Source organism: Aspergillus ibericus (assembly GCF_003184845.1).
Source record: "Aspergillus ibericus CBS 121593 unplaced genomic scaffold BO80scaffold_56, whole genome shotgun sequence".
In the NCBI taxonomy this organism is placed as follows: Eukaryota; Fungi; Ascomycota; class Eurotiomycetes; order Eurotiales; family Aspergillaceae; genus Aspergillus; species Aspergillus ibericus.
In genome coordinates this window covers 176576-189885 of record NW_020292154.1, presented here as the reverse complement: position 1 = coordinate 189885, position 13310 = coordinate 176576, and the positions used below count along the sequence as shown (strand labels likewise).

Here is a 13310-nt window from a genome sequence, read left to right as displayed (position 1 = left end):
TTTAATAAATTGGATATCTAGCTATATTTTTTAATTTTTTTAAAATTTTTAATTAGAGTAGTATTTTTTATTAATTTATTTTATATATTTAATTTAGATTACAGCTATTTTAATTTTTATAAATTTTATAATAGTATATATTTTTATAATAAATTATTTTATATTTTTAGTAGTAGGTTAATTAAAAATAAATACAGATTCAAATCCCATTCATAGGTGGAAGCTGTAGTTAGTGAAAAATAATATAATTTTAATAATATTAAAATATATAATATTTAAAATAAATTTAATTAGAAGAAATCAAGTGCTCTAGTCATCTTATAGATAATTTATATAAGTATAGAAATATTACTCTAATATAATATTTACTTATTCTATCTAATTATTAGTCTCGGGATAATAAGCAGTTAATAATTAATTAGTAATATTTAGATATTAGGTTAAATATTTCTAGAATTTAGTTATGAACTAAAATCTTTAGTTAGAGACTATAGAATAGGAAAGACTATATAATTTTTATATATATTATATATATATTATAATTACTCTAGTAGCATTAGCAATAGAATTATAAAATATTAAATATTTTATTTTAATAAATTTATTAATAATTATTAATACAGTATCATACCCCTAACTCTTAAATAAATATATGATAAAATCTATAAATATATCTTACTAAATACATTTAGGAACCAGCAGAGATTTTAGAATATTTTATTTAATTTTTTAAAATAAGATAACATAATAATAGATATAATAATTCTTTATTTATTATTTTATATAGTGGTAAAGGTTAGACTAATAATATTCTTAAATTAAAAATTTATATTTATAAAATCTCTCTGGATATCCCGAGAATAGTTTATCATATATTAATTAAATTAATTTAACTTTTAATTTATCATGATTAGAGATCTAGAGATAGTTTTTATAGAATAGTAGACTTTTTTTTATAAGAAGTTAGGGAGATACCTAAATAATAATTTTTATTAATTATTAATATTTTTAATATATTTTATATTTATTTATTTTTTTATACGCGTCTCACAAGATATTTTAGATTTCTAGTAATAATAATAAGTCTTATTTATCTTTAAAAATAATATTATTTTAAAATTAAATTATTAAAGTTAGAATATTCCTGGAAAAGCCTTCCCTAAATTTTTTTATATAAGTAATTATTTAAAATCTAAAAATATTTTATATTTATTAAATCTAGAATCTTCCTTAGTAACTCTAAATTTAAGATTCTTCTTAATCTAGATAGATAGTTATTTAAGATCTAGAAATATTCTATATTTACTAAATTTAAGATTTTTCTTAGTAGTTCTAAATTTAGAATTTTTTTTAGTCTGGATAAATAAACAAGTAGAATCTAGATTTTTTTATTTTAATATAGTTTAGCTTTAGTAGAGTAATCATTTATTTTTATTTTTAAAAAAATCTTCTAATCTTCTAATTAGACTATTAGACTTAATTTCATAATATCTAGATCAATATATAATTTTAAAATTAAAATAAAATAAAGATTCTGACTATCAGACTTAACAATAATTCAGAAATTTAATTAATATAAAATATTTTAAGTTATAGTAGTCAGTAATAACCTAAATCAAGAATAAAGTTTCTTTAAACTTAAGATATTATTATTTAAAATAATAAATAATTATAAGTAATTTTTTATTATAGATTTTATAATTACATTCAGTTAGAGAGTGCTTTTTAAAGAAAAAAACTATAAAATATAATAATTTATTTTTATTATACTAAAATAAAACTCTAATGGAAATATAATTTAAAATATTAATTTTTAATATTACTTCTCAGGTCTAATTAAATAGTTAAAATACTAGAATTTCTATAAAAGTTTTTTTTAAATAATTTAAAATATTTTAATATGCGGAAGTCTAGATAAAAAAAATATTTTTTTTTATAAATTATATAAAAGAAGTAGTAAATTTAAAAAAATTATAAATAAAATAGTAATAAAAATTACTAAATTTTAAAAAAACTTATATATTTATCATGCAGGCTGGAATAGACTATTTAATAATAATCTTAATTTTTTCTAGATCTATATAGAATCTATCGCGGCCTATAATTAGACCTAGAAACTTAGTCTTAGAAATAATAAACTTATATTTTAATATTTTAATAAAAGATCTAATCTTATATAATTTTATAAGAACTAGTTAAATATACTCTATATACTTTATTTAAATATAATTATAGATTAGAATATTATCCAGATACACTATATAGAAAATATCTAAATAATTTTAGAATATATTATTAATATAGTATTAAAAAATAATTAGAATTTTTATTAATTTAAAAAATATTATTAGCGATTTATACAGAATAAGATAGATATAAAATATTATTAACTACTTCTATCTTTTAGTAATTTAAATATTATTAAAGATATTAATAATATTAATTTTAGTAAAATAATATATTTCTTTTAGATTATTCAGGATTTTTTTTACGAGTAAAAACAAGTAGTAATCTTTAATAAAAATTATATTTAAAATATAATAATTTATACAGAATCTAAACTCTCCTCTAGGTTTTTTAATGAATAAGACTAGTAAAGTAGCAGGTAATAAACTTAAATAAATAAAACTTTTTTTTAAGTTCTTAAGTAATTATTTATAGAGAATTTATAATTTATTTTAAAATATATTATATAGAAAATTAAATAGAAAGATTTTTTTCTTTTCCAGAGTAATAATATAATTATAATTATAATAAAAAAGAAACTTTTCTACTTTTTTAAGCAAAAAAATATCTATAAAATCTTTAAATTCATCAGATAATATAGGATTTTTAATATTAAAAATAAATTATAAGATAGTATTAATCTAATCCACAGTAATAATATATATTAGATAATTTCAGTATATATAAATTATATAAGCTATAATAAAGACTAGTTATATATTCTAGTCTTTTAAAAATAGAAAAAATATAATATATATTAAATAAGCGCGTGCTAGAATATTATATAAAATATAAATTTTTATTAAATAAATAAATATATTATAATACCAATAGTAGTATGGGCTAATAAATTAAATAATATATTTAATAAAATTTATTTAAAAATTATAAATTTTTAGCTAAAATAGACTAAGTATAATTAGAAAGTAAACTAGCTAGATAATTAAAAATAAAATATTTTTTTTATATAATTATAAATTTTTAGAATCATGTAAATATAGTAAATAATTATTTTAATTTTATTTTTTTAATTATTAAATTCTATAATGGACTTAGGATATTTTAAAAAATATAAAAATAAATAATAAATCTTTATTTAGTTTTTATTTATAATACGCGATATTGAGCAGCTGGTATTAAATATTATATATATAATAATTCTTTAGTTATCTAGATTTAATATAATAAATATAATTATTAAATCAGTCCTTTAGAGCTCTTTTTTAATAGAGAGCTCTTTAACAGTAATATCAGAGAAAATATAAATATATAAAATAATATTTTCTTAATAATAATTTAAATTAAGTACAGTTTTTTTAACTACTCGCTAAAATTAGAAAAATATAGTTATTTTAATAATATTACTATTCTTAATTATAGGACTAATATAGAAAACTTTAAATTAAGTAAATTTAAGATTTTCTTTACTAAAGACTCAGTTTATATAAATAATAATTAATAATAAAGAAAAAACTAGATTTATCTCAGTGAAAATAGACAAGACATATAATTAATTTATTAGATTAAAATATTAGATTTAAAATAATCATAGATTAAATATTAATTAAAATTATAAAAATATTCTTCCCTTTCCTTCCAGATAATCTTAGAATATAGAGAAAAGTAATAAATAGATAATAAATCTATAAGATTATAATCTAAAGTAATTAGTCTTTAATTAGAAACTTTTATAAAAAGCTTCTATAGAGCTTTTTTAGTAATTATAAGTATAATATATTAAATATTAATTAGTCTTCATGGATAGTTCTAGAGATTAAATTTATATTTTAATTAATAATTATCTAGATTTTATAAGAACTAGGCTAGATCGTAATAATCTCTCTCTAAAAATATATTATTTAGAAATATAATATTAAATTTTTAATTAATACTATCCTCCAAAGTGGTTATCAGAGAATTAAAATATAAGTAAGCTTTATAGATAAGTCTTTTAAATTTAATAAAATATATAGTAAATTTATAGTTTTTTTATTATAAGTAGTATAGTTCCTACCAGATATTATAAATATAGTTAGAATCTTTAAAAATATACTCAAGTATATCTAGAATATTTATAAAATTATTTAAAATATAATTACTATCTTCTATAAAAATTAGATTTAAGTATAGAAAATCTTACCCAATCAACTAATTATATAAGCTTTATAAATAGAGATAGTAATATAATAATTATAATTAATATTTATTTTTATTTTAATTTAAAAAGTAAAATAGTCTAAATCTAAGTAATCACTTTTAAACTTATTAAAATTAGATAATTATTTAAAAAAAAATAAAAATAAAAAATTCAAGATTAATTAATGCAGTCACTCCTATTAGAATAATTATAAATTTTTTAATAATAAGTTCTAGAGTTAGAGCAGGAGTACTAATTACTAGTATAATAATTTATATAATTTTAATATACTTAGTTAAAATTTAATCTTTTTTTTTAATAATAATCTTTTTTATAGCTAGAATACTAACTAGTTAGTAATTAATCTTTATAGTTTACTAGGCCTAGTACGCGGTTACTATATTCTATATATTAAGATTTTATTATAAATAATTTTACTTACTAGTAATCTCCATAGTAAAGATAAAAATATATTTATAATAGTTATACCATTCTCTAGAGTGTTTAGAAATATATTAGATTAATTTATTAAATCTACTAGAATTAATCAGAGATTACGGGATGGTAGTTATTTTATAAGCTTATTATTCTAAAGAAAGAATTATGTAATATTAAGATACAGATAAACAAGAATAATAAAATAATAAATTCTAGTAGATAGGTAAGATTTAAATAATAATAATAACTAGAATTCTAACTAGATATAAGGCTAGCTACTAATCAAGTTATATATAGATTAATAGACAAGATGTAGCTCAAAACTATGAATAGGATTTAAAGAACAGGTAGCTTTTAACTGTGTCTGGGGTCACGTGCTGGGCAGTGGGTCTTGGCAGTATTTCTCTCTTCCCAGCTTGGGAGGTTGCACCGTGATAGAATGATATGAATAAGATAAAAAATATAATATTAATTTTAAATAATTTTTATAAAATTAAAGTCTATTAAAATATTATAAAAGTAGATATCCTGGTTAAGCTAAGCCTGGAGTTATAATATAATAATATTAAATATTATATTATTATTATTTATATTATTAGTAGTTATATCTAGTAATTAATAAATAAATCTATATTTTTATAGGATTTCTAAGATAATCTTAACTAGATTTTTACTAGTATAGGATCTAGACATTAATCAGAAATCTATAAAATTTTATAATAATTTATTTTTTTATAAAAAAATATTTAATTAAAATAAGAAATATTTTTTAATCTAGACTAGTTTAATAATTAACTATAATTAATATTTACCTAATATCTACAAATTTTAATAATAAATAAGTATATATCTCTTCTAATAGCTCTAAAAAATAATCTTTAATCTATATATAATAAAGAATATTAGGCTTTTAAAAAATATTAAAATAGTAAAATTAATTATTTATTTAAATTAAATATACTTAACAGTTCAAAATAATAGATAATAGTTAATAAGAAAATATAGAATTTAATTAAAGAACTTTTTTTTATTATAAACTATAAAAATCTAAAGATATTTTTTAATATTAATAAAAATAAATTTATTACAAGTTCTAGGATTCTAACTAGAGATAAAATCTTAAGATAAATACTATAAAGAATATAATAAATATAGATTTATTTGTAAAAATTCTTTAGCTAGAATTTATCTAATTATTTATTTAAAAATATTTATTTCTTATAATTCTTATAAAAATAGTAATTTATAAAACTAGTTCCCGAGTTATTAATCTTTAAATATTATAAAATATATAAGTATATAGTACAGTAGATATAAAAAATTTTATCTAAAAATAATATATTTTTTTAAAAGTTAGTTTATACTATTACTATCTTTTTCTAATTAAAGTAAAATAGTGGTTTCTAGACTTAAATATAAACTTAATGAAAAAAGATTACTTACTACTATTTATAAAAGATAAGAATTTTTTTTTAAAAAACTAGATATAAAATGATTTTATAATACTTTATAATATACTTAAAATCAAGATTTGAAAAAAAAGAAAAAATATAAATTAAGAAACTAATCTCTATTTATAAATTATTTTAATTTATAAAGATCTAGAATATAAAGAAAGAAAATTTAATAATATTTTTTATAAATAAATTAGATAATTATATTTAATTTATAATACTAAGTCTACTTACGTAAATAATATAGAGAGAAAAAAGATAAAAAGAAAATTTTATAAAAATAGTATTATTTTTTTTAAGACACAGTCACACACTTTTAAAGAAATCTAATCTATTATATTTTTATATATAGTTAAAAACGCCCACTAAATCTCACCTATAGATAAGATTTTATAGTAAATATTTAGTAAGTAGAATATCCTCTATAAAATAAATAACTAGAATTTATAAGATAGAATAAATATACTTAGCCTTTAAAAATATAGAAAAGTCTTGTAGAAGTTTTTTATAAATCTTATTTATATTCTATATACTATTATAATATAGAGTAGTTTTGATATTCTATAATTTTTAGAAAATATAAATTTTTAAATAAATTAAGTAGCACAGGAATCTTATAATATAAATAAATTAGAGTATTTTTAATATAGAATAGATGTTTAAAAAGTAATTTAAATATTTAAAAAAAGTAAATAAACTATTATTAATATAGGAAATTATTTCTATAAAAGATTTATAAATTTTAGTCTATTATTATTGCAATATAGACATCCTATAAAAAATATATAATTAAAATAAAATTATAAATATATATCTTTACTAATATTTTATTTTATAAGATTAATTTATATTTAAAAAACTAATTCTTACCAACATAAGCGATGATCTTAGATTAATTCTATAAAGATAAAATAAAAATAATTTTTTTCTTTTATCTAGTTAATTTTTAAGGTCAAGAATACTTACTTTAATATATTTATAGATGGCGGTATAAATAACTAAAATAAATAGAGATTAATCTAAATATACTTTAACTATATTATAGCTAAAATAAGTATAGTAGGTAGGTTTTAACACTAAGAACAGTTAAGACAGTTAACTATTCCTTTTTAAACTATACCGCGGCCAGGTATAAATGAAAAGGGCTAGGCCCTGTCAGCCATCCGGAATTGGAACATCTATATTCTAACCTATCTGGTCCTAGACCTTAATCCGACAATACCTATAGAAAAAATAGGAATCTCTAGAGAGAATATAAATCTCTAGAGTAATAAAAGAGCTTACTAATATTATAAAGAAATCTTCTAGAAAGAATTATCTATAAATAAATCTAACTAGTCTATGAATTAGATAGTTTTTTTTTTAATAAATTTAATTTCTTTATAAATTATTATATTTTATATAATTTATCTAGTTTCTTAGCCTGTCACAGTTTTAAATTCACTTTTTTTTTAAAATATTTATTAGATAATAGATTAATAATATATAATAATTATAATAAATTAATAAATATTTCTAGCTATTATAGATGCATTATCCAAGCTAATATTATTAACTAGTTAGTTAAATATATTAAAAAACTAATAATCTAAAATATAGAAATATAATATATTATTATTTAATAAAACACAATAACAGATAACAAGATTAAAATCAGTTTTAAATAAATTAAATAAATTATTAATATTTAATTCCTGTCTCCTTAGGTATTTATTATAATATTTTTATTTATATTAATATTAGTACTAGTACTAATTTAAAATTTAATTAATATAAAAAAATTAAAGTTACTAATCTCTATAAATTTTAATAAAAAAAATAAAAATAAATTTCCAAGCTAGCTCAATAATATATAAGTAAAGATTAGAATTAATTAATAATTTATGAATACGCCGGTTGAATAGGCCTAATATATATTTATATTTTTAAATAAGAAAACTAAAATAAAGATTAATCTATAGGTAAATACTAACCACGAAATCTTAATTTTCTTAATTATAATTTTAATTGATTATTTTAAGTTAATTTACAAGGACCTAACCTGATAGAAAAAAACTATTAATAAATTATCTATCCTTAAGTAAAGAAGTTAAATAATTAATAATTTTTTAATAAAAGTTAACAGCCTGCTAATCAAGGCTAAAAAATATAATTAAAAAAATTTAAATAAAAAAATCTTCTATACTAAGCTTTAAATGATAATATTTACTAATAAATAATTAATATTAAATAGAAACTAGATTTTAAAGATTTTTATTAACAAGTTAAATAAGTAGCTGATAAGCTTATAGAAATAAACTAATTTTTAAAAAAAATAATTAAAATATTTTAGTATCTAGATAAATAATATCTCTAAGAAAATAATTATAAATAATACTATAAATTAAAAATTTATAGTAGTAAGTATAGGACCTATTTAATAAATCTAATAAATATTAAAAAAAATACTAACTAAATATTATAAGATAAGACTCTATATATACTATAAATCCTTAAAATACTATATTATTAAATATTTATATTTATTACTATAATATTTCCAGGATTTAAAAAGTATTTTAAAGAATAAAATCTACCAAGCCCTATTTAAAAATAATCTAGTTAATAAGATTAATTAAGCTTTAAAAAATCTAGCTATCTAGTAGTCTCTAACTCTAGAAAAAATATAATTTTTTTAAATAATTATCTAGGAAAATATACACTAGTTAACGAAAATTATAAAAAATTTAAAAAAAAATTTAAAAATTTAATTATTATACCTTCTCCATATTAAGATTAGTTAATAGAATTTATTTTATAAATATCTTAATTAATACTAGCTATACACTGTATAAAATAATTAATTAAAATTTTATAAATAAAAATAAATTAAAATATATTTCTATCAAACCCCAGAGCATTAAAAAATTTAAAAAAAAAAGATTTATATAACTAAATTAGTAAAGATATTACTAGATATAAATAAAAACTTATAAAAATATATATATTTTTATATTCTACTATGTATATATAAATATGATATTATATTAAGATTTCTATAAATAAAATACTAGAATATAATATTTTAGATTAAAAATTTTATACTTTATATTCAGAGCACAGAGATAGAGATATAATATAAATAAAAATAAAATTATTTTTTAATATTATATATAATCTCCGCTAATATATAATATATTTAAAAAAATTAAAAAAAGAAATCTAATAAAACTATTTATAGTAAATCTAATAGATATTAATAAGACTTTTTATAAGTTTAACTAGTTAAAAAACTTTATGGAAGTAAAGAACAAGCTATTAAAATTTTATTATAAATATTTAAATATTTTTAATAAAATAATAATAAATATTTTATTATTTTATTATCTAGAGATAGACCATACTATAAAAATAATTAAAAATATTGGAGGAAAAGAGAAAGAAATCTTTTAAAATTTTTTTTATTAAATAAATTAATTAAAGCTTTTAATATTATAAAAGACTTTAATTAATCTTCTAGAAAAAAAATTTATATAAATTAGTAACTCTTTAGTAGCCGCTCCTATATTATTTATTTTAAAATTTAATAATAGTTTATACTTTTATATAAACTATTAAATATTAAATTAAATAATAATAAAAAACTAGTATCTCCTGTTACTTATTTAAGAAATCCTTTAATATATTTTAAAGATTTAAAATTATATTAAATTAAATATTATCCAGGCCTTCTACTACATCTAAATTAAAAAAAAAATAAATAGAAAATTATATTTTATATTTATTTTAGATTATTTAAATAATTAGTAACCCCTTTTAAGCTTATTAATTATTTAAATATTTTTTAATAATATATTAACTAGACTTTACAGAAATTTTTTAATAAATTTTATTTTACTTATATTAATAATATCTTTATTTTTATAGATAGAAATTTAATTAAATATTATATTTAAATATAATAAATACTAAGATACTTACAGGACACAGGCCTTTAGATAAATATTAATAAATATAAATTTAAAATAACTATTACTAAATACTTAAGGTTTATTATTGAAGTAGGAAAGAAGATCTATATAAATTTTATTAAAATTTAAATTATATAAAACTAGGAGATCCTAAAAACTATCTATAATATTAAAATTTTTCTAGGATTTATTAACTTTTATTAGTAATTTTTAAAGGACTAAGAGACTTACTTAGAACTTTTAATATAATTTATAAAAAAAATACTAAGTTCAGTTGAATACCAAAAACCTAGAAAATATTTAAAATCTTTAAGAAGATTTTTATTACTATTTCTATTCTAATATATTAGAACTCTAAATAAGAAACTCTAGTAAAAATTAATTTCTCTAGATAATATATAGAAGAAATACTATTCTAGTAAAATAATTAAAAAAATTTCTATTCTATAATATACTTTTTAAAGAAAAATCTATTTATAAAATATAATTACTAGATCTATAATAAAGAATTATTAGTAATTATCTGAGTTCTATAAAAATAAAAGCTAGAGCTTATTATACTTTTTTATTTTAAAATTCTTAGTAATTATTAGAATCTAGAATATTTTATAATCTAATAATAACTTACGGAGTGATAGATATATTAAATCTAATTTTTAAATTATTTTAATTTTATAATTAATTACTATCTAAAAATAATAAATATTTAATTTAATATCTTATCTTAAAAGTCCCAAGATATATTTAAGGAGAGAGACGAACATTTTATAAATTAAAAAATTTAGTTATTTTATTCTATATCTAAGAAAAGGCTCAGCTATATAATATTTATTAAAAAAATTTTTAATATAGAGATTCCTACTAGCCCAGAACCTGTAGAGCTAATATTAGATAATCTATAAAAAAAGTTAAAGAAATTAATAAAGATTTAAAAAAATATTAGAAAATAATAATTAAAAATAAACCTAAATTTCCTAAATGATTGAAACTAAAGATTTCTATTATAAAATATTAATTAGATATAAACCAGTACCTATTCTTTTAAGAATAAGTTTAGATCTTTAACTTAAAATTTTTATAAATCTAAATTATTTAAAAAATTTATAACAGTATGATTACTAAATACTTTAAATAAGATTAAACTTATAAAATAATTACTCACTATTATTATTAGTTAAATATAAATAAAAATATTTATTAGTTCTACCACAACTGCAATAGCTATAGAACTAACTATATTTAAAAAAATTATAAATAAAATTTTTTAAAACTATTACTAATTTTTAATTAATTTTAATAGAATATTATTATTAATTCTCTAATAGATCTCCTGGAATCTTAAAGTTATAGAAATATTATAATTATTATTAATTAATTAATTAAAAATATTATTATTAAGGCTATTCTAAGTATAAATATAAAAAACTTTATAAATATATTTATTTAAATATTTTATAATTATTATAAGATATTTTAATCAGTGGTTTCGGACCGCAGTTTTTAATTTATAAATAAATTATAAACGACTCTATATAAAATTTTAAATATTAAATAATATTTTTTTATTATTTATTATCCTGAAATAGACAATACTATAGAATAATAAATTATAATTATTAAAATTTTCTTGTAATATTTTATTAATTAATAATAAATTAATTAATAAAAATTACTATCTATAATATAACTAGTTTTAAATAATTAAGATTCCACATTAATAGAAGTAAATTTTTTTTATAATATAATTTTTATATAAAGTTCTTAGATTTAAATATTAAAATAGATGTTCTAGAATATCACTAGACTAGAAATCTCTAAAAATAAGCTAAGGCTATCTTTAGTAAACTTTAAAAAATTTAAAATATTATTAATTTAATAATAGTAGTAATATAAGAGATATAAGAATAATATACTAACTATTAATAAAATTTTATTTTTTATTATAAAGAAAATAACAAAGTTTAGCTGGATCTAAAAAATATTATAATTAATTAATTTAATAAAAAATTAAATTAATAAAATATAAAGTTTACAGTACTAAAATAAATTAAGATATATATTTATAAACTAGATATACTATCTAAAATTTATTTAATATTTTATATTAATTTACTCTAATCTATTGCCACAGACTTTTTATCTATTTAAAAAATAACTAATTAGTAATTAAAAACTATTATCACGGAAGATAATACTAAGAAATATATTATTAAAAAAATCTTAGATAAAAAAAATATATCTTAAGAAAAATATATATATAAAAAAATATTTTTAATTAAATAAAAAAGATACATTATATTTATATAGAAATTAGTAACTAAACTCTATAATATTAAAGTTTATAAATACTAATATAATTCTACTTACCTAACCCTTTAAAATCTATAATAGGCTAGCTACGTTATAGTAAAAAAATAATAATTAAAAAAAATTAAGCTCTATTAGCTATCTAGAATTAGAATATCTATATTCTAACTTATTTAGTCCTGGATCTTAATCCAATAATATCTATAAAAAAAATAAGAATCTTTAAAGAGAATAGAAATCTCTAAAGTAGTAAAGGAGTTTACTAATATTATAAAAAAACCTCCTAGAAAGAGTTATCTATAAGTAAATCTAATTAGTCTATAGATTAGATAGTTCTTTCTTCAGTAAATTTAATTCCTTTATAGATTATCATACCTTACATAGTCCATCTGGCTTCTTAGCCCGTCACAATAAAAATTTCCTTAATCTGACTATTAACCTAACAAAAGATATAAATTTTCCTATTAACCTAACCTAACCTAGCCGATTGCCACTCTAGGTCTATATTAGATTAAATATAAAATTAAAATAAATATTGTCAGCTGGAATTTCCCTATTCATCAACTGGCCAAATCAGCAAGCCAACTGGCTAATCAAACCGCCAATCGGTCATTTCCGCAGGAATCGGCTATCTTTGATAATTTGACTTTTACGGGCCGGTTTCCCAGCTAAGTAAGTGAATACTCGTGTTTCCCTGTTTATATGAAATTAATATGATTACATTTACTTGAAAACTTGTTTTATCCTATTTTAACATTATATTACCCTATTTTACCTTACATTCTAATGATTTCATGA

General features: G+C 16.1%; 1 protein-coding gene across 1 annotated transcript; it reads right to left on the bottom strand.

Annotated features, from left to right (window-relative positions):
- Positions 1–2468: 2468 nt before the first annotated feature.
- BO80DRAFT_316279 (uncharacterized protein) lies at positions 2469–2642 on the bottom strand (the record flags this gene model as incomplete). The annotated part of the gene is made up of 1 exon (XM_025715076.1): positions 2469–2642. A coding segment is annotated over one exon (174 nt), but the record flags the coding sequence as incomplete, so codon positions are not given.
- Positions 2643–13310: the final 10668 nt, after the last annotated feature.